The sequence below is a fragment of the Ursus arctos genome, unplaced genomic scaffold (genome assembly GCF_023065955.2).
Source record: "Ursus arctos isolate Adak ecotype North America unplaced genomic scaffold, UrsArc2.0 scaffold_22, whole genome shotgun sequence".
Lineage (NCBI taxonomy): Eukaryota > Metazoa > Chordata > Mammalia > Carnivora > Ursidae > Ursus > Ursus arctos.
Genome location: NW_026622897.1, coordinates 1,024,986 through 1,047,411, shown reverse-complemented (window position 1 = coordinate 1,047,411; position 22,426 = coordinate 1,024,986). Strand labels below are relative to the sequence as shown.

General features: G+C 46.2%; 1 protein-coding gene across 1 annotated transcript; it reads left to right on the top strand.

Moving 5' to 3' along the window:
* The first annotated feature begins 10,391 nt into the window (after window positions 1-10,391).
* Window positions 10,392-18,395, top strand: LOC113259796 (stromelysin-1). Its single transcript, XM_026505285.4, has 10 exons — window positions 10,392-10,532; window positions 11,295-11,539; window positions 11,631-11,779; window positions 11,898-12,023; window positions 13,555-13,719; window positions 13,903-14,047; window positions 14,941-15,074; window positions 15,457-15,616; window positions 16,678-16,781; window positions 18,018-18,395. Exons 1-10 carry the CDS (start codon window positions 10,431-10,433, stop codon window positions 18,116-18,118), a joined length of 1,431 nt encoding a protein of 476 aa, XP_026361070.3. The 5' UTR covers window positions 10,392-10,430; the 3' UTR covers window positions 18,119-18,395.
* The last annotated feature ends 4,031 nt before the right edge of the window (window positions 18,396-22,426 follow it).

Below are 22,426 nucleotides of genomic sequence, written 5' to 3'. Positions count from 1 at the left end.
TTCATCTTTTGTTTCCTTATACCTTAAGTTCCTTTGTTATTACATAGTCTGGACTTGATAATGAGCCCTGGGTGTTATACACAGCTACTGAATCGTTGAACACTGCATCAGAAACTAATAATGTACTATATGTTGGCTAATTAAACATAATAAAAAAAATTTCCAAAGACCTTGTGGATCTAAATGTGTTATTTACTGTTTCTATTGAATTTCATTTCTAGAATTTGTTCCCCTGTATATCAGGTGAATTTGTGGGACCCATTTTTAAAAATCTTAATTTGCAGCAATCTAGAGGTTCTAACAAGGACATGCTTTTTTTTTTTTTCCTTAAGAATATTGGTTATTGCTTCTATTAGGAAGCAAAAGGATTTTTCTCATCTGAAACCACCTGGGTCTCTTCCCAGGACTTGTGGCAGGAGCTTTTCGACGCAAAATCTCTACCTTGCAAATTGTCCAAGATGGAGTATCCTCAGGGTCCTTCTGACATGAGCATTTGACCTTGGAGAATTTCCTTTTTTCTCCCCATTTGTTCTTGGCTAGCTGCTCATTCACCCTTCATCTAGCTTCAGCTCACTGTGTCTGTGCGTGTGCATGCGTGTGTGTGAGTGTGTGTAGGGACAATGCGGGAGCCCTAGAGATTTCGGATCTCTCCTACAAGCCCAAGAAAGCATTGGAAAATGAGCTTCACTGAGTTTGAAGTTGTTTTTACAGGGAAAGGACCCTTCGGAATACATCGTCTGCTGTACTGCAGGAAGTAAAAGTGTGTCTTGTCTCTTGACCCATCACGAAAAACTTGGAAAGCAGACTTGTCGGCAGTGACTTGCCGTACAAAGTCCATGATATCGATAAGTTAGGAAATTTGCGCTGTGATTCACTGTCTGATCTAAAGCAAGTTAGTTGCCCTCTTTGAGTCTCAGGGAAAATAGTGTGTGTCTGTGAGGTTTGTTCTGAGGGTCAACGGAGGTGGAGTTCCTGGCGCTTCCTAGTTATTCACCTGAAGCTTGTTTCTCCCATCTCGTCTTCCCCCCGACCCAGAAGCCCCCAGTCTTGCTGCTCTCCTCCCCCAGAGGTCTGTTCACATCCCAACAACCTCTCCGACATTCCGGGAAAGTAGAGAGCCTGTGGGGTCCCTCTTCCATTTTCTCCATTTTTCCTTCCTTCCCAATCACTAAAGATCATTCAAAGTTAGAAATATAGTCGCCTCATTTTTAATCATCCCTCTAGATATCCAATTGTTATGAATAATAATGTTTATTATGTGCCTAGAAGTTTATATATATTTTGTCTTATGTATATCAAGCTTGTAGGATAGATTTTTATTGCCATTTCAGGAACAAAAATGAAAGGGCATAGAGAAGATAAGCAGGTTTTTGGTGTCACAGAGCTGGTAGGTGCCGGACTGAGACTCGAACTGAGGGGCTGTTTAACCCCAAACTCATACTCTTTTACTATGCCACTTTCCTTCTTTGGGCTGATAATCCTTTAACCAGCAAGGAGCATGATCTGATGCTGTTTGGCCCCACGACTAACGGCAAAATAAAATAATCAAAAAATTATCATCAAACCCAAAAATCCTAGTCCTCTTCTGTACATTTTTGCAGCAGTCAAGTTAGCAAGAAGATATATTCAGAGAGATGTGAATATAAGTGAGGTTTGAAGAGACATTTTTCCACTTAAGCCCTAAATTCATGACTTAGAACAGCATGTTCCCATCCCGTAGCTGAGTAACACAGGACTTTGAAAAGAAACTGGATTGTGAAATGTGTTTTGGGACACAAAGGTATCAAAGTGGGTATTTATGCTCAGAACCTGAGAACTGGGTTTTTTTGACAAGCACTCAGGAATTCACGGCCAGCAAGATTTTGAGAACTTTTTCAGGAATTGGAACATTGACTAACCTTGGTGAATGAGGAGGCTTTGTGGATTTCTGAACGTTAGTGACGCATAGTGACTGCTCCCAGATATGTGTCCTAACTGGGTCACATCTGGGCAGCATGAGTGAAGGACATGGGCAGGAGAGCCTGGACTTGAAAAGGGGACATGGAAGTCAGGGGTCTGAAACTGAAGAGAGGGGCCCCCTGAACTGAAGACGGATTATCAGACAGACACTGTGTTAAGAGACACATAGAGGATTCAGTTTTCAAAAATGGAGAGCTTGAGGGATAATATTTGTGGGGACAGTTAAGTCCAGGCTAAGAGGAGGTTTGAACAGATAAGATGCAGGGATCAGAATTAGTGCGCAGACACTGCAAACTGGTGTTCTGTTTCTTTGGGTTTCAACTGGACAACGTTTGCCTCGTCTCTGCTACTTAGTTTGTTCATGGACTTGAGCAGATGTTTTAAGTTTCCTGAGCTTCAGTTTTTTCACCTGTGAGACGAGGATGCTGACCTTCCCCTTACGGTGCAGGTGTAAAGCTCGGACGCACTACCTGTAACACTGCAGGACACGTAGACGACTGATACGTAGTTTCTTCCTTTCTGGAAGAACGGTTCTGAATATACATCGTTTGACCATGTTACACATGCCGAGAAGACTCAGAGATGTTAATTACCTAAAACTATATAAAAGAATGAAAGTTCAGAAGCTTGATTCCATTTTTCTCACAATATAGTTTTCGCGGAGAAGAAGTTGGAACGCCAACACCGGTGAGGTTGTGTGAGTTCTTCCCACCGTGGTGTGTGTCCGATGCTCATTTTAGCTATGGCTACAATACGAAACTTCATTTTGTCATTCTTACATAATGTGACCCCTCCAAGGAAGTGTCAACTTTACAAATCATGAGTCAAAAGAAGATGAGGTGTCCCAGAGCAGTGCCTAGGACCACAGATCTGTCAGGGCAACGAGTGTTACCGGTTTTTGGTATTTGAGAAAAATGTGGAGAAACCTAACTCCCAGAATAAAGCACTAATGAATGCCAGAGTTTAAGCAAAGAATATACAGGTAGCAAAAGAAGAGGCCTCCCAGCCAAGGGTACACACCCAAGGCTTTCATCTGTTACAGAGATGCATAAGCCATGAGGTAGAAACACGTTTTCCAGTGAGAGTCTGAATATACAAATGGACAATGGCCAGATCCTATGTAAAAACAGCATTTTGACCCATAGCGAGCGGCAACCTGCCCAGGACACCAATTCCCCTTGTGTACACTGCACAGCTCGGGAAGCCAGGCTGCTGTAAGTCAGTCATGCCGGAAGCCAGGTGTGGGGATCTAGTAACAACCCAGGACGCTAAACAGCTTCTGTGGCAATCAGTCCAAGATGGCCAGGACTTGACTGACCACTGGTAGCTTCCCTAATTTTTGTTCCTGTTTCCAACTCTAGACCAATCAGAAAAAGCCACATATGCACTCGATACGAACAACACGGGAAGCCAGGCTTGCAGTTAGCCCCATACGGCCCCCTTAGGCCGAGAGCCTCCAGTCAGGACACACGGAGCCTTTCCCGTTTCCACAGTCGCTTCCCACTCCGCCTGAGCTGTTGAATCTGCCGGAACACAGGTGACGGTGGCCGACTCCCCTGTGACAGCGAGCTCCTTGTTCCCCTGCGGCTGAGTCTTCTCCCAAATATATAAAGAACCCTCAAACTCAACAACATAAAAACAATCATCCAATTTAAAAATGGGCCAAAGAAGAGACACCTTCACAAAGAAGATACGCAGATGGTCAAGTAAGCATACGAAAACATGCTCCATGTCACCTGTCACCAGGGAAATGCAGATTACAAACAACAATGAGGCACCACTACACCCCTCTCAAATGGCCCAAATCCCGAACACTGCCAACACCAGGTGCTGGCGAGCATGCGAGCAACAGCAAGGCTCATGCACGGCTGAGGGGGTGCAAAGCGGTGCAGTGTAGCACACAGCTGGGCAGTTCCCAACAAATCTAACCGTGCTCTTACCATACGATCCAGCAATCACGATCTTTGGTATTTACTCCAAGCTGTTGAAAACCTGTGTCCACACAAAAACCTGCACATGGTGTTTCTAGCAGCTTTACTCACAACTTCCAAAACTTGGAAAGAACTCAGATGTCTTTCAGCAGGTGAACAGATCAATAAAGGCTGGTAACATGCAGTCAATGCGGTATTATTCAGCACTGAAAAGGAATGAGCTAGGGGCGCCGGGATGGCTTAGTCAGTTAGGCGTCCGACTCCTGGTTTAGACTCAGGGCAGGTCTCAGGGTCATAAGATTGAGGCCCGTGTCCGGTGGAGGATCTGCTTGAGATTGTCTCCTTCTTCCCACCCCCCACTCATGCTCGCTCGCTCTTTCAAGTAAAAATAAACCTTTAAAAAAAGGAACGCGCTATCACAGTATGATAAGGTACAGTGACTTAAATGCATGTCACTACATGAAACAGCCAATCTGAAGGCTGCATACTGTGCGTTTCCAATACGCGACACTCTAGAAGAGGTAAAACGGTGGGGAGCGTAAAAACTTAGCAGCTGTCAGGGGTTGGGGGAGGGGAGGGATGAATAGGCAGCACACGGGGGATTTCTAGGGCTTGAAGATGCGCCGGATGATGTCATGGTGATAGAGTCATGGCATTCCACATTTATCCAAACCCGCTGGAGCACAACCCCAAGAGCACACCGCACGTAAACGACGGACTGTGAGTGGTATGATGTGTCACTGTGGGTTCACCAGGTGTGGCAAAGGTACCACTCTGAGGGGGGTGCTCAAAATGGGGGAGGCTTTGTATGTTTGGGGACAGGGAGTATGTGGGAACTCTCTGTACCTACCCTCCATGTTGCTGTGAAACCAAACTGCTCTAAAATACTAAAGTCTTTCCTACAACGTTAACGTGAGCAGACGCAGTCCTCCTGCTACATGCTGCGCCACGATAGGGTCGCGCGAAGGGCAGCAGCTCAGATGCGTTTTAATGTATGCTTCAAAATAGATAGAAATTTGAAAATTATCTGTCTCTATATTTATACCTATCTCTATAATAAACATTTCCTTTAAAAAAAAAGAAAAGAGCCTGGCCAGGAGTCACTGAAGCAAGACTTCCCAGACTTGCACGTAAAATGAAAAGAAACACAATAGCTGTGACACTGAAAACAAAGTCTCCTGCTTTAGAATGAATTTTCTGCGGCTTCTAGGGACGGTAAAGTTGTATTGGAAAAGCATATTTGATGGCCCACCTATGTCTCATGAAACCATGGGAACTCTGGTGATCGGAAGGGACGGAGGGAGACTTGGCTCCTCACGTGTCTGCTCCACTCACTTACTTTCTATCACTTTCTTCCCACGAGACAACGTTGAAGCCATGTCTCTACTGATTGGGTATTGATTTGGAAAGAGAGAGAAAAAAAAACCTGTGACCCATGTTGTACCCCTCCGAGGCCTGTCCCGTAGGAGAGGATAACAGAAGATGTGCTCAGACACGGTGGAACCAGCCCTGGAAAACAATTACGTAAAAGCATACCATTGCCAACTGACTCAAGACGAGCATTCCCAGAACGTATAGGTCAGGCTCGAAGACACGTAGCAGAGCTGTCTTTCCGCAGTTTGCTGGACAAGGCCACGGAAGGTTGGCTTGCAGGTGGACCCGGCCGTCTGGGGCGGCACCTGCCCCGAGCTGCTGCTCCCTCCGGTCCGCCGTCAGCTCCCACCGCGACCCTCCCATCGGAACACGTGCTTCTCAAGCAACACTTTGTACAGTTAGACGGAACATGCCGCCTGTTGGCGTACCACTAGAAACTTCAACTCGTGTTACTCTGTTTGCACAATTGCAATGCTTCTGCCAAGAATATTACAAAACGCTCTCCTTCTTTCCAAAATATCAGAGTTGCCCGGAGCCACACAAAGCCTGTTGCCACCACCAAGCAATTTTAGGGATGGATTTCGACAGCTTACCACTCATGCTGAGTGGTCTGAGTCATTCTGCTCTCATAAATGAACAAGGACTGAGCCATCCACGTGCTCTTATTATCTGTTCCTAAATCCCTTTTCTGCTCTGGTTCACCTTCCAACTGAGATGTTTGGACGTTTCTGCAGCAAAGTCATGAAGATTAGCATATGGGGTCGGACTTCAATTATGAAAAACATGTATTAAAAAAAAACCTGTAAGCTACATCAAAAACTAATGATGTACTGTATGGTGGCTAAGTTAACATAATAAAAAAAATAATAAAAAATAAAAATGCAAAAAATAAAAAATAAATTTAAAAATGTAAAAAATCTATAAGCAACATGTTTTATCCTATAATTCAAAGAGGATATATTGCCTGATTAGTGCTCCTCTCTGACTGGTGAGATTCAGAATCGTGGAAAAAACAGATATAATTTTATAAATTTCCCCTGATCACCGTGATGTAAAAAAGTAAAAATTAGGTTGAAGCACAGTGAAGGGTTAATCGTTTTCCTCCTTGTGGCATGACTATTTATGATTTCTTTTCTACCTTCTACTTTTTTCTATATTCTGTATTTTCCTATGATAACAATAAGAAGTTTTACTGAAATATATAAAACTTTATTTAAAACATTGTGTAGAGGGCCGCCTGGGTGGCGCAGTCGTTAAGCATCTGCCTTCGGCTCAGGGCGTGATCCCAGGGTCCTGGGATCGAGCCCCGCATCAGGCTCCCTGCTCCACTGGGAGTCTGCTTCTTCCTCTCCCACTCCCCCTGCTTGTGTTCCCTCTCTCACTGGCTGTCTCTCTCTCTCTGTCAAATAAATAAATAAAATCTTTTAAATAAATAAATAAATATAAAACATTGTGTAGAAACATGGCTTTCCATCACCAACAGAATAAACGAAACATCTTAGCCAGAGTCTAATGGGTTTTCACGAATGAGCTCCAACCTGTCTGCCCACAACTTTATTTGTCATTTTTTGCCGCTACTCTTCATGCACTTTTTATTTCAATAAAAAATTAATTCTGTCATTTTCCAAACAGAAGTTCAGCTTTCTTGAGCCTGCGTGGTGTTCATTCTGTTCCTGGCCTTTCCTGCACGTCCACACCTCGGTGACTTTTCCTGCAGTAGACACCTTCCCCCTGCAGAACACCTGCCAACCCCTCTCTCTACGCCCCGACAACGCCCTGCCCTCCTGGATTGCACCCTTCCTCTCTTCCTTCCCTTTGTCCTGCATTTCATCCTCCCTCCTTCCTTCCTATTTTTAAATACCTCATTTGGTCACGTTTTCTCCAACTTTCTCCGTTACTTGTGATCTCCAAACATACGGTCTTAGTCTGGGGGTTCTGAGGCACTGAAGACGGAGACTCAGGAGAAATGAACGCATCGCTGAAGGAATGATTCTCTGCTGGTGGTGGCAAGAGTCATGTGTTATCTTGTCTGATCAGTCCTGGACAAGCGTAAAGAATGGGGAGACAAACGGGAGAAGTTATCCGAGAGGCTGTGACTTGGACTGATGCCAGCTCTTGAGTCCAAGTTTGAATCAGATTGAATGTAAGTTTACCGCCTGGCCTCTGAGCCCCGTGGGTCCGCATTGCGCCGCCAGCCTTATCCGACCCTTGTGTGTATTTAGCCGCGTAACAACTGATTGCTCTGTGGAATGGTCAGTCTCGTTTCTGTGCTGGAAAAGCCCAAGTTTCTTCTAGTGTTCACAGATCCCTTTACATTTGGTGTACTTACTCTCATTCTCTTCCTTCTCTCTTCCACTCGGTTGCTCTGTAATCTACCTATCCTTCCTCACTAATGCTTTCCCTTTAGAATTTAATCTACAAAATGCAAACTGACTCTCTCACATTGTCAGAAAACCCTTTGATGCTGCGATCTTTGAGTATTTTACAGACATAGGAATGAGGAATGGGAGTACACACGCCTTCGATTTATTCTTTATTAGACACACTTAGGATTATCTCTTGAATCTTTTTCAAAGACAAGAAAACAACAAAAAAATTCAGCTAATAGGGTATTTGGTAAATACGACCTATAAGATCTGGGGATTTAGAAACATCTACATGATTCATGAGGTTTTTTTGACTTCTCATTCATCTCTTTGACTTTTCCTGTGAGCCTTTCGATCTTAATTAATATATTATTAATTCTTTAACCAATATTAGGGCAGCTGCTTTATGCCGGGCACCATGCTCACCCTTAGGAGCACAGAGAAAAATGAGAATTTACGGTGATGGAGGGAAGCATCACACTCCAGCTCAGCATGACCAATCTGCAAGAGAGGCAGATCCAAGGTGCCACTGAGAAACCAGTAATGAACTCTTCCTGAGGCTGGAGACTTCTGGAAAAGTCTCTGGAATCCTTGCATGAGATGACCAACTCTGCACAAGCAGACTTCCACATTTATTTCAGGAGCAATGACGTGGCCCATTTTGCCAATCGTGCTTGACCATCTGGGAAAATAAACATGGTGTCTGTAAGGTTTCCCTCTAAGCTTGAAATATATTTTACCGGTTATGATCCTAGAGAACATTTACGCAGGAAAATCGTTAATCCAGGAGGAATTGAGAGCGTGGCTTCCACGTCTCTTCCGTTTACTCCCTAGCAACCTCTGCCTCGTCCAGCGAGCCTTCCCCGAGCTCAGCCGCGGTCCCGGCCCTGCTGCTCCCCAGCCCCCTTAGCTACCCTGGCATCAGTGTGGACAAGCATTTCCCCCTGACTCTGATCAACACCAGACCCACACCCTTTCCCCCAAAGGAACGAAATGTGTTTCGATAGAATCTCGTCTAACAACACATGCACACTTCAAGCACAGTCCCTGCCAAGTGGCCTTCAGACGACTGGTCGCCTCCAGCCACAGGGGTCTCACTGCGTCTCCGACACATGTTGGATGAGATCTCTCCGGTGTTTATTCAGAACATGCAAAAATACAGCAGAGGAAGGAAAATGCACGAGAAATGCAAAGGCAAGGAGCAAAACTTGCAGTTACTAAATGTTCTTTTTTTTCATCATCTCACTGAGCTTCTCGCTCCTGGTGTTCTGCTCTTCAGCAAACAAATAAGCAAGCAAAGAAAAACCGAAGTGTGGTGGCAAGTCGAAAATGTGCACTTAGTGGACGTGTCACAAGTGTAAGCGTGGCTCTTTCCAATCTGCATTTCTTTCTCTTTTTCTGCTCTGTTTTTCTAAGGGAAGGGAGACGAGGTCGTGAGGGAGAGGGGCAAGTGGCAGGTGGCAGGTGGCGGGAGGAGGGCAAAACGTTCAACCAAGTTCCTTCCCCTGTGGATGTCTCCAGTCTTCCCTACAAGCGTTGGTTACACTGCTGGCAGGAACAGCCCTCTGCCGGACAAGAGAACAGGAAGGAAAAGGAAGGGGGGGAGGAGGGAGAGAAGGGGAAGAAGAGAGAAGAGAAAACAGATAAGCACCCTGGGAGACAATTAAGACTGGCTTTTGTTTTAAAGTTCAAAGTAGGGGCACCTGGGTGACTCAGTCCATTAAGCACACCACACGGTTAAGCATCTGCCTTTGGCTCATGTCATGATCCCAGGGTCCTGGGCTTGAGCCCCGCGTCAGGCTCCCTGCTCATCAGGGAGTCTGCTTCTCCCTCTGCCCCTCTCCCTCTGCCTCTTCTGCTCCCCTCCGCCTCTCTCTCTCTCAAATAAATAAAATCTTTAAAAAAAATAAAGTTCAAAGTATGTACGATTTTGAATTGAGGGAGGAGGAAAAGAGCCTGAAAGAGAATGAGAAGAGCGTAGGAGATGATGACTTCGGTCCCGTGTGCAATGTACTTCATTTCGACTCCCCCAGTTCCTGTGGGCCGTCTGCCCAGGTCTGCCACCTGTTCACAAACTAGGCACAGAACGAAAACCAACTGGAGGAGAAAGGATACAAGTCCTCCTTCACTGTCTTTGTTCTGTGCTGCCCGTGAGACTTACCTCCTCAAAACCTAAGAGATCCAACTAGAAACCAAGAGCACATACTTCAGACCAAGGACTCAAAACATGAAGTCTCCCTTCCAATTTTATTCTAGATATTATTTCTTCTGTTTTTACAGAATCTAATAGTATAGACTCAAGTTATGTAAGCACAGCTTTTCGTTTACTTACATCTCATTATATTTTATTTAAAATGTGTTTTTCTCAAAATAAAACTGCATTTCAGTGTTCTAGCCAATTCTGACTTTTTACTGAGTCAGCCTATTTCTCCTCTCAAACACACAAACATAAATTGTCTAGTAAATTCTGGGCACTTTTTTTTTCCAGAATAAAAAAAAAAATGCCCCAGTTTTCTTCTTACGAAGACAGGAAGCGTTTCCTGGAGCTTAATCACTGTTATGATTTGCAAAATTGGAAAGGTTGAGAGAAATTAGTAAAGTAGGTTGTATCATCCTACTTCAGATTCGGAATTTTTGGACATACTCCTGCTGCCATTCGGATGAAAGCAATCATGAGTCAAGCTGCGGGTGACCTAACCCACCGCTGTCGCCCTATAAAAGTCAGGGCTCCAGAGAGTGGACCCAGGAGGAGGTAGGCAGAGGCACTACGACGACATAGAGCCAAGAAGAGCCCGTGGAAATGCAGAACCTTCCAGCTCTGCTGTTGCTCTGTGTGGCTGTGTGCTCGGCCTACCCAGTGGACAGAGCCGCAGAGGACGAGGACAGCATGGAACTTGTTCAGGTAACTGGTGCATGCCCCCCTCCCAGGCGTCGGCAGAGCCCAGTGGGAAAACTGTTCTCTGCTTTCCATTCACACAACACATAGGATGCTTTGGGCTTACTGTGTGGGAGTGGATCAGGGACAGAGAGTGACAGCGTGTGGGATGGGGACGGGTCTCCGTATCCCACTGTGCGGCTCCCTGTCCTGCAGGAATGAACAAAGGCCAGAAATACTAGGTGTTTTCCCTAGATCGCCGGCACCGTGGCTGCGGCCACACTGGGGCGTGAGGCACACGGGAAACAGGTGGAGAGGAGGAACTAAATGTATCTCCAGTTGGGACTTCTGTAGGTGTTTTAATGCAACATAAGTTTAGCTAGATGTAAATATTGCTAGTGTCATGTTTACACACAGGGATTTGTCCAACTTTTGTCCTTAGCCAGGTCCCCGTGAGACCCATAAAGTAGACCGTTGAGGTTGTTGACTAAACGAGCCTGAAATACACAATTATGCCCTCTGTGTTCCTCCTTTAAGTTTGCTAGACATTTATCTTGATTCTCTGCTTCATCTTCATTGCTGTGGGAGTAGACAAAGCTCCAGAGATTACTTGGTTCAAAGACAGAACCGAAGCAGGCGGAGCCTGTAACTGAATAGTTGACGCGAACGTGACGTTTAGCTTGGTTTCCGCAAACCAGACGGCCCACAGATTAAGTCGCAGCTGCAATTTACTATAAGAGGCTAAAAATCATGAGTATGACCTGAAAACTCTACCTATTATCCCATTAGCAATACCTGGAACGCTACTACAACCTTGCAAAAGATACCAAAGCATTTGTGAGAAGAAGGGACGGTGGTCCTGTTGTTGACAAACTCCGAGAAATGCAGAAGTTCCTCGGGCTGGAGGTGACGGGGAAGCTGGACTCGGACACTCTGGACATGATGCACAAGCCCAGGTGTGGGGTCCCCGACATCGGTGACTTCGCCACCTTCCCCGGCATGCCCAAGTGGAGGAAGACACACCTCACTTACAGGTGATGGCTCCAGACAGGTTTTCACGTAATATCGAGATTTTGTAAATGACTGTCACAGGAGAAAATAACATCTTCAATGTTTCTCATCAAGGGTTATGAATTATACGCTGGATTTGCCAAGAGATGCTGTTGATTCTGCCATTGAGAAAGCTCTGAGCCTCTGGGAGGAGGTGACTCCACTGACTTTCTCCAGGACTGACGAAGGAGAGGCTGACATAAAGATCTTATTTGCAGTTAGAGGTAAAAAAACAAAAACATGAAATGCATCCATTTATCCAGTTGCTGTTGTGGGGTGGGGGGGATATTCCAAATAGATCTTAATAATCTATCTTTCCAATAAAAACATTTTCTCTGTTAGATCATGGAGACTTTATCCCCTTTGATGGACCTGGAAAAGTTCTGGGTCATGCCTACCCGCCCGGGCCCGGCATTTACGGAGACGCGCACTTTGACGATGACGAGCAATGGACGAGGGATACTTCCGGTTAGTTCCACGTCTCTCAGAAGGATGTGGGTGGGTGATTTCTTTAGATTTAGGAAATTCTTAATAGCTAAGAATCTTCAAGAAGTGGGTGTTCCACATTTTCCAGATGGCTCAAGAATTAGTAGAAAGTATTTCTGTTTTAACCATTTTTCAGATGTCTAAAAAGTTTATTCTCTGTCTTGGTAAGCACAATATGGGAACACCGTTAAGTAGTTCTTTGATGACTACGGTTCTGGTGTGAGCTGAGGACCATCATTAGGAATATCCTCTCATTATAATGAATTACACATACCCAAGGGCCAGTGCACCGCATGGATTCTGCCTTAATCCGGGCCCTTGATGTTGCTTGCATGCAATTGGGGGAAATTTCTTCCTTACTCTTCCAGACAGAGATGAGAGTTAAATTTCGGAAACGGAGGTCCCTGTTTAGGTTTTGCTGGTAAATCAGCATTTTACTGTCTCTAGGTTAACAAGAGTTTCTATAGTCTTGTTCTGAAGGGAAGGACTAGCCCCCAAATACAGTGTCAGATTTTTTAAGTAGAAGAATATTTCTCAATTCATAACTGTATGCCTTGAGGATTGGCTTCCAAAGATTTCAAAAAATAGACTAAAACAAATAGTACTACTTCTGAAATTCATTGGGATTTATAATCGAAATGCAAACAGAATCTCTGTAGGGAGTAGGAATGTGACGTTTGTGCTGGATAAATTTCTTTGGTTCGATTGATTTAACAACTTCTTCCTGCAAAGTCTCTAATGAGGACTTTACTAGGATCACAAAATTACACGAATAAAGCTTACAAAAGTAAACGTAGCATGTCAGACATAATTCCACGATGACTTCTGATTTTTTTTTAATAATATGAAGGAAAAAAATACAAATACAGGTAGTGTTTGTGTGGCCCAAATCTCTTTTGTGACAAATGATAGGCGTGATTGGGCATGCTATGTTTTAGACCAATCTCACAAACCCTGTAACAATTATCCTTACTAGTATTTCCGGACCCAATATGTGTTTAATGATAATCTTGAGGTGGAAAAATTATGCCGGCAAGAGTCCAATGGAAAAGAATGGGAGAATGCTTGTTTAAGGATTTCAGAATTGAGATGAATAAATTGTGATTCATTGAACTGAGACCATAACTGGCAAGCAGTAATACGTTGAGACCGTGTTTATCTTTTCCTTGGCAAATGGAGAGAAATATTTATGGATGTGGTAAACAAGGGGTTTGGTTCCATTCCGGAGCACAGGACAGAGGAGCTGGTTCTCAGGAAGTCAATAGGATCCTAAGACGGGAGAGGGGGTAGGCGGACATGGGTGGGTATTTCGTCTCAAGGACTGACTTCAAGAATGAGCCTTGAGAAACACTTGGCTTTCCATTAAGTGTGTGATCAGTCCGCGGGTCAGTTGACCACAGAACGAGGCAGGAAAGCGCCGTGTGCCTCCAGGACGTAAACCAACAGCTGACCTGCGTGATGATGTACGTGCGTTTAAGGAATAAGTCCGTGTTATCTCTGATTTCTTAACTAGGAACCAATTTATTCCTGGTTGCCGCTCATGAACTTGGCCACTCCCTGGGTCTCTTCCACTCGGCCGACCCTCGCGCCCTGATGTACCCGGTCTACAACGCGCACACAGACCCGGCCCGCCTCCGCCTTTCTCAAGATGACGTGGCTGGCATCCAGTCCCTGTACGGTGAGCGAGGCTGCGGAAAGCAGGCCGGTAGCTGTGCGGGGACGGTGTTCGGGAAAGCTGGACAAGGCCGTGTGAAGCCTTTGCAGCTCTTCTCAAAGCACCTGACAGTGTTTGGAAAGCATGGACGTGGGCGATGGCATCACAGTTGTCCTTCTGTTTGCCTCCCCCAAACGTTTGCTGCAGGATCTCCCTCTGTCTCCCCGGATGACCCCGCGGTGCCCCCGGAACCTGTGCCTCCAGGACCCGAGACCCCAGCCGCGTGCGACCCCAGTCTGTCCTTCGACGCAATCAGCACTCTGAGGGGAGAAATCCTGTTCTTCAAAGACAGGTCAGACCGGAACCTTCCATTTCCCTCTCTGTTCTTTCCATGTACATGCTTAGAAAGGACAACAGAGAAACTTGGTAGAGATTTTTCAATGCTGAGAGCAAAAATGTTTTCTCTGACCTTGCAATCACTGAGATCTCGGGCTTCACCCTCCACATTTTCCTAAAAGCACCAAGCTCGTTTTCGAAGACTTGGTCTGATTCTTCTCCTCTCATTGTTGTTCCTGGTCGCTATAAGCCACGCTTGCTTTCCAAAGGCTCACGTGGAACTTCAGAATTAGAGATTTATCTTTGTTCCCTTTAAAAACGCCATCGGGAGAGCATGACACTTAATCAGTCAGCTGACTCACAGCAGATAAATATGCACACGGTAACACATTCAAGCTGCACACATGGGGAGAAAGTGAAAAGCACGTCTCCCCACCACACTGGCTCCCGGCATCCACCCACCGTCAAGGACACGTGTAGAGGCTTCCAGAAGCGTTGTGGAAATACTGACACGCACGCACGCACACACGCACACACACACACACACACGCACACGCACACACACACACGCACACACACGCACACACACGCACGCACACACACACACACACACACCGGTCTCTCTGTTTGAAAACGTAAGCGGTGTTATGGCCCCTACACTGGTTTGCAAGAATGTGGTCACCTTCTCTCCAGAAGGTCCTGCCCCGGAACCCGCTGGTAGGAGGTCGGGTACGGGCCCCCAAGAAAAAGCAAAGACCTTTCCCCACCGGCGACTTCCCTGATTTCTGCCTGCCCTCGAGCCTCACAGACGGGGGATGGGGGAAGATGGATGAGGCACCACGATAAGAAAGGGATACTAACGGTGAACGTCTGTGTCTCCGTTTTCATTTCCTTTTCTGTATGTTTCAGGCATTTTTGGCGCAAATCCCTCAGGACGCTTGAACCTGGATTTTACCTGATCTCTTCGTTTTGGCCGTCCCTTCCTTCAGGCCTGGATGCTGCGTACGAAGACACGAGCAAGGACATTGTTTTCGTTTTTAAAGGTCGTTATGAAATAATAATTTCTCTAACTTGCTGAAATTGCCGCTTTCACAGGAAAATTGAATAGGGTTTAATTTTCTCTACTCTGACAAAGTGTGTCTCCTTCGTTACTCTAAGGTAGTGAAGAGATAGCTGGATCTGGTTTTCTTTTATTTATGTTTGACAGATAATAAAAATGCACGTAGGGATATAAATTGCTCAGAGTTGTCAATTCCTTCTTTGGATTTGTGTTCATCCATTAGAATCTGCAAATTTTTGTTAAAAACCCACTTTGAGCTGGGGATTAAATCTTTATTACGAAAATCAAAGGTGCTGAGTATTTCCAAAACCCAAAGTCTTAACTGTCATAAAGTCAGTGTGACTCTGAATTATTTTTCTTAACAGGAAATCAGTTCTGGGCCGTCAAAGGAACTGAGGCACAAGCAGGTTATCCAAAAAGCATCCACATCCTGGGTTTTCCCTCAACCGTAAGGAAAATTGATGCAGCCATTTTTGATAAGGAAAAGAAGAAAACGTACTTCTTTGTAGGGGACAAATACTGGCGGTAAGATGGGGCTGGGATGGCTTTGTATGGAGCCTCGTTAGGGAGATTATCTTCTTCCTCCGAGGAAACCCCCGGGTCACTCTCAGCCCAGCCTCCCTCCCAGTATGGAGGGTGGGGACATGCTTGCTTTCAAAGGCAGCAGCGCTGGTCACAGGCGGTCACGGGCGCGTCTGCCTCGCTCCCACCTTGAGCCTATGAGCTGAGCTCCCCCTGCTAACGCCCAACCTGCCTGGATGGACTCTTCTCGCCTCTGCCCTCTGCCCCCCAACCCCGCCAACCCACTCACCCTTCAAGTCCTGCCTCAAGCTTCCCTGCTGGACTCCAAACCCATATGGGCTTGTCTCTTTTTAAAAGAAGCTTCAAGAATCCAGGCCACAATTCAGCATTCCTTTCTTGTCGACTCATCACCTCCTTGGGTGTTTTTCTCATCTTCCCAACCTTGCTATACGGTTTTTCAGGGCTTCCCCTAACCTCATGCACTCATTAGTGCAGCCTGTTTAGATGAGCAATAGTGGCCCAGTTTTATGGCTAGAACCCAGGACTCACGGAGGCCGATGCCTGGGCCGTCTGCCCAGACTGGGTGGGCCAACCAAGGTCCAGCCAACGAGTCTGAAGCACATTCCCGTGCTTTCTGGTCTCCGCCATCCCTTTCCCTAGGAGGCTGCCACAGGAAATCCAGATGTGCTGGGTTGGAGGACGTACAGGAGCCGCGTAGGGTAGAGAATCTGAAATCTGTATTTGAGATGAATGAGCCAACTCATCTGTTCATACTTCATGTCAGAAAGATGATTAGGGTTCTCTCCATCCAGGCTTGAGAAGTATGGTGACAGACATCGGGTAGATCGGGGTGTTGCCTCTGCTCCTGGTGGAGATACAGTTCTAAGAATCATGTCTGCAGCTCCATTAAAGTCACGCATTTCTGTGGTGCTTGACATGTTTGACATTTATTGGCGGTGCTTAGAAAGTTTACTAGGACTCCACATTAAACCTAACAGGACTTAAGAATTTTGGTAACATGTCCTCTGAGCAATGCTGTGCTGTGTTTCTTTCACTGGATGCAGGTTTGATGAGAGGAGACGCTCCATGGAGCCAGGCTTCCCCAGGGAAATAGCAGAAGACTTCCCAGGGGTTGACCCCAAGGTCGATGCTGCTTTTGAAGCATTTGGTAAGAGCATACTTCTTCTGCTGGCAATGGGGTACTTGAAACATCTTATGGTATCAGAGGGACAATTGGATTAGTTTGTAATGACAGATTTTTTTTAAAGATTTATTTATTTACTTGAGAGAAAGTGGGGGAGGGGCTGAGAGAGAAACACTCAAGCAGACTCCCTGCTAAGCACAGAGCCCAATGCAGGGCTCGATCTCATGACCCCAAGATCACGACCTGAGCCAAAACCAAGAGTCGGATGCTTGAGTGACTGAGCCTCCCAGACGCCCCATGAAATGACAGATTTTCTTTAACCAGTTTCTTTCCCTCCTCCCCAAATTGCAACTTACCAATTCTGTACCAAGTCTACGACAACTTCCTGTAATACATTGGTTCGAATCATGAAGACAGTCAACACACATCTCCCTATTTTGTACATGCAGGAAACACCGAAGTGCTCACGGGTCACGTCCGTACATGTAGACCCGTCACCTTTCAGGTTCCCATGTGGGCATAAAAACCCCCTCAAGTGGTGTGGCCAACTTTCTTACTGGCTGGCTTTGTCCTCCGCTGCATCCTGTTGTAACTACTAATCCCAGGGAAGAGGTCCCTGAGTAGTCAGTCCCTGCCCACACTGGTCAGGTGCAAATAATTACTTTTTCATGTGCCCTAAGTTTTAAAAAAGTTATATCTTTTTCCTGCTCAAGGAAAGGTGGCTGGAGGCTGGTGACCCTTCTTGAAAGGAAGCCTGAGCAGCAGGACAGCAGAGCCATAAAGGCCCCCCTGCTGTTCTGAAGGAGTTTCCATGCTTCTCTGGGGCCAGAAATGACCCTCAGGAAACGAAAGGGGAGGAGGACTGTCAGGAAAAAAGGAAATAAAGAGTTCGTAGTTTGCAAAGAAGCAGAGAGTTCTGTCTGATCGGAAGCAGATAACCTAGCAAGCGGAGCCTGGCTTTGCGGTCCGAGCTGGAAGGCAATGATGTCTGCAGCCTGTCCCCAGCAAGGGACCCGGGGCAAGCATGTGTGGGCCCTCCACCTGCTCATCTGTAGAATGGACTTAGATACGCGTCCCTCATAGGACTGTTGCAGAAAGAAATGAAAAAACAATGAGATAAAATGCTTATCAGAGTCCCTGCAATAGTAAAACCCTATAAACACTTTGTCATTTTAATTACCTATTATTCTGAGTTTCGTATGTTGCCAAATTTATTTATTTGAAAAAAGATCTCATGGTTTCCCTTGTCCATATTTCCAGGGTTTTACTATTTCTTCAACGGATCTTCACAGCTGGAGTTTGACCCAAATGCGAGGAAAGTGACACATTCCTTGAAGGGCAACAGCTGGTTGAATTGCTGAGACGCCGAGAAGCGCCCCCTGGGCACCGGCCATGGGGCTGATAGCCCTTCCCCTTAGTCTCTGTGAATGGAGATGGTTCCTTATCTCCTGCGTGTGTGGGACCGACGGCGCGGGTGACGCCGCGTCTGCTGGTCGCTTCACGCGGTACCGGGCATTCAAGCTGGCTGCTAGCCGGCTCTTGGTCACATGGAGTAACCTCCACGGGAGAAGGGAGAGCGCTCGTGTGCAAGACCAGTGACTGTATATAGACTATTTACTTGTTATTTAATAAAAAGAATCGGACAGTTATTTTATCGTCTTGTTTGTCTCAAGAACAAGTTGTCCCCACAGCCTTGGGTGTGGACCCGACAGGAGACAACCTGAGATCCTTGGCCCATGGTGTGAGGATTCGGATCTCCATGGTGGCCGCCTCACCATGGGCTCGTCCAGAACTGAGGACAGTGTAGTCCGTGCCCTCTGCAGGTGTCCTACCAGCACATGTCCCTGTTTCCACCACCCAGATGTCCTACCGTTCCTGAAACGCCCGAGGGGAAAGACCTCGGAAAGCTGTCACCTTGCAGGGCGGGCGCTAGAAACAATTGTGAAGCAGAATCTTAGGACTGTGGCAGATCCCCTCATTCACACACTTTCTTTTCCAGGTGGAGAACAACCACCCTGTTCTTCACCTTCTCCTTCTACTTACACGTTTCCTCAGTGGGGCCCTTGCGCTGTTCTAGCAAACAGCTTCGCTCACGGCCGCCGCACGCATGAACGCATCCTCCGGTGCTCGTGCCGTTTGTCCGGGTCCAAGGTCCATGAGCAGATGCTGGTGCTCAGATGGATTTATCGCCCGAGTCAGGGGTCTAGCACGCTCTGCCACGCAGTAAGAGCTCTCGCACGCTGTAACTTGCCCATTCATTGGCGGATAACGTATTAGTCGTATTCCGTGCGCCAGGCATTGTGCTGCGCTGTAGGCGTAAGCACCCGAGTAAACACACACAGCTCCTGCCTTCATCAGGCTCATAGTCCAGCAAGAACAAACATATGCAAATAACCACCATCACGGACCTGCAACTGTAAGCGTGATGAGTCCTAAAGGAAAACCATCGACATCTTCAATAGAATAACAGGAGGATTTCCCCTGCACTGGGTCGTGTTAGAACTTCCGAGGGAATCACCCCAGAGGAGGTTTTGAGGGGAGGCATGGGTGAACCAGGTGAGGGGATCACGGCTCAGGCGAAAGCGGTCACACTACAGAGTCAGACAAGAACACGAAAGACAGCAGGGCTCTACGGGGCGTTGAAGAAAGAGGAAAGAGGCCACGTCATTCCCAGACAGCTTCCTAGAGCAGAAGGACAAATGTCACAAACGATGGCAGCATTTGCTGGGTTGGGGGACAGCTTGGAGACACACAGCTTTGTGAGGAAAGGGTGAGAATGGGGAAGAATGGCTTAGGTTTGCCAAGTTTTGAAATGTCGTGAGATACCTAACTAAGCCATGACTCAACGAGTCTGAACTCGAAAGAGACGACACAGCGACTATGGGGGTGACGGGTGTTGGCCACACTTACTGTGGTGACCGTTCTGCAACATGGACATATATGGAGTCTTCTTCTCATGCACCTCAAACAAATACAATGTTGTCTGTCAATCATATCTCAATTTTTTTAAAAAAGAGAGGAGATTTAAATACGTGGCTTGTCAGCATTTAGACCGTCCTTAAAACCATGAGTATGAAAGAGACCATATGGGAGATTGTGAGACGGAACTCTGAGAAATGGCAGTATTTTGGTAGGAATTGAGCATTTCTTTATTTTAAAAATTACCTGAATTTATTTGGATTATTTTCTGCAGGTGTGCTAGGTGGCCACAGCACAATTCTGAAAGGTAGAAAACACGGCGAAAAGTTAATTTTCCTCACTCCTGTCCCCACCAACTAGTGCCTTTTCTCAGAAGCTAGTATGACACTCCCTGCCCTCATCGAGCTTATAGTCCAGGAAGAAAGAACGCACGCAAATAAGCACGTACACGTGCATGTGACCCACAGAGCTACTCTGTACACACGCAAGCATTAACACCGTCTGTTAAAGTTAGACTGGTAGCAGGTGAATTCACGCTGCTGTGCTCTTTGCTCTTTTCACTTAATACATCTTGGCAACCACTCCTCATTAGTACATGCTTCACTAATATCGGCCGACTTCTACGAAACAAACACATAATTTATTTATTCAACCCCCTACTTGATGAAACCCATGCTTAAGTAAATCAAGAAGAGAAAAAAGGAAATGAAATTTAAAAATAAAAATAAAAAATAAAAACCATCAAAAATAAATAAAATACACACATCTGAAAAAATAGAAATACTACATAAGGAAAATAATGATTTAATGATATATAAAATATACATTTGAAAAAAATTTAATGTATTTGAAATTAAAATAATAAAAAATACATCAAAATTATGTGCGTTAGAAGATTATTTTTAGTATGCAATGTGTCAGTAGGTTATTTTCAACATTTGATTAGCATTCCGATACCCTCACTTGTGTATCTGATAAAGAAGGTCAACCTTTGACGGCTGAGCGGAGCTGGGGGAGCAGGGATGCCCTCTGTTGGATTCCCCATCACACAGGTCATTAGATGTTGTTTACAGCAGTAGTATTGCTGGAATGGTGAAGCTGAATTCTGACTGAAGTGGGTAGACATATTGGTAAGTTGGGATGCTTTTAGTTACAGGTAGCAATAACTCCCAACTGGCTTAAAAATAAGAGTTTATGGGGCTCCTGGGTGGCTCAGTCGGTGAAGCATCTGCCTTCAACTCAGGTCATGATCCCGGGGTCCTGAGATCGAGTCCTGCATCGGGCTCCTTGCTCAGCAGGGAGTCTGCTTCTTCCTCTGCCCCTGCCCCTGCCCCTGCTAGTGCTCTCTCTCTCTCTGACAAACAAATAAATCTTTAAAAAATAAAAATAAAAGAGTTTATCAAAAAGACAAAAGAAAAGTGTTGGTGGGGTGCCCAGGTGGCTCAATCAGTTAAGTGTCTGACTCTGGATTTCAGGTCAGGTCATGATCCCAGGGTCGTGGGATCCAGCCCCATGTCAGGCTTCCCACTGAACAAGGAGTCTGCTTGAGATTCTCTCTCCCTCTCTCTCTGCCTCTCCTGCTTGCATGCATGATCTCTTTCTCTTTCTCAAAAAAAAAAAAGGAGAAGAAGAAGAAGAAGAAGAAAAGAAAGAAAAGGAAAAAGAAAAAGAAAAAGAAACAAGTGTTGGAGAGGATGCAGAGAAAGGGGAACCTCTTACACTGTTGGCGGGAATGCAAACTGGTGCAGCCACTCTGGAGAACAGTATGGAGGTTCCTCAAGAAGTTAAAAATAGAGCTACCCTACGACCCAGCAATTGCACTCCTGGGTGTATAACCAAAGGAATGAAATGAAAAAAGAGATCTCAGCATTCCCATGTTCACTGCAGCATGATTCACAACGGCCAACACATAGACACGAGCTAAGTGTCCTCCAGTGGATGAATGGATAAGAAAACATCGTGTGTAGACACAATGGAATGTTATCAAGCATTAAAGGAAAAAAAAAAAAAAGGAAACTTTGCCATTTGCAACAACATGGATGAAACTCGAGGACGTTATACTAAGTAAAGTAAGCCAGACAGAGAAGCACAAATACCGCGTGATCTCACTTACAGGCGGAATAAAAACAATGTCAAACTCCTAAAGCAGAGGGTGCAAGGGTGGGTGCCGGGGCGAAGTGGGTGCAGGACACGGGGAGAGTTGGGCAAGAGGAGAGGACCTTTCGGTTATGCGAGATGAGCAGGTTCTGGGGAGAGAACGCCCAGCGTGCTGACCGCAGTTACTAAGTCCGTGTTGCAGACTTGGAACTTGCCGAAGGTGGGTCTTCAGCGCTCTCCCCGCTCACACCCGCCAGGACAGGTGACTCGGTGCGGGGCTGGGTGCGTTACGAAGCCTGGCCATACTCATTATTTCACAGTGTGGACATATACCAACACACCGTGCCGCACACCTTAAAAACGTACAGCGCTCACTTGTCAATCATACCTCAGCAAAGCTGGAAAAGATTGTGTAAAGCAAAACCACGAAAATAAGAATAAAGGAGTTTGTTGATTCCCATCACTCAGAAGCACGGCAGTGGCGCGGGTCTGTCTCGGTGTGGCCGTGGCTCCGGAGGCCTCCTCGGCCCCCAGCCTGTGTGCCAGCTGTGCCTTGGGCTTTCCCCGCGGCCGCTCGAGGCATTGCACCCACACGGGGCACCGCCCAACCGCAAACCACACTGTGGGCTGCCCATCTGGTTCTTTCGTAATCG

Bases quoted from the DNA above. Each gene is read 5' to 3' on its own strand.
- LOC113259796 (XM_026505285.4), top strand. From the start codon at position 10,431: ATGCAGAACCTTCCAGCTCTGCTGTTGCTCTGTGTGGCTGTGTGCTCG. The intron at 10,533-11,294 runs GTAACTGGTGCA...TTATCCCATTAG, and splicing joins ACAGCATGGAACTTGTTCAG to CAATACCTGGAACGCTACTA. The intron at 13,720-13,902 runs GTGAGCGAGGCT...CGTTTGCTGCAG, and splicing joins TGGCATCCAGTCCCTGTACG to GATCTCCCTCTGTCTCCCCG.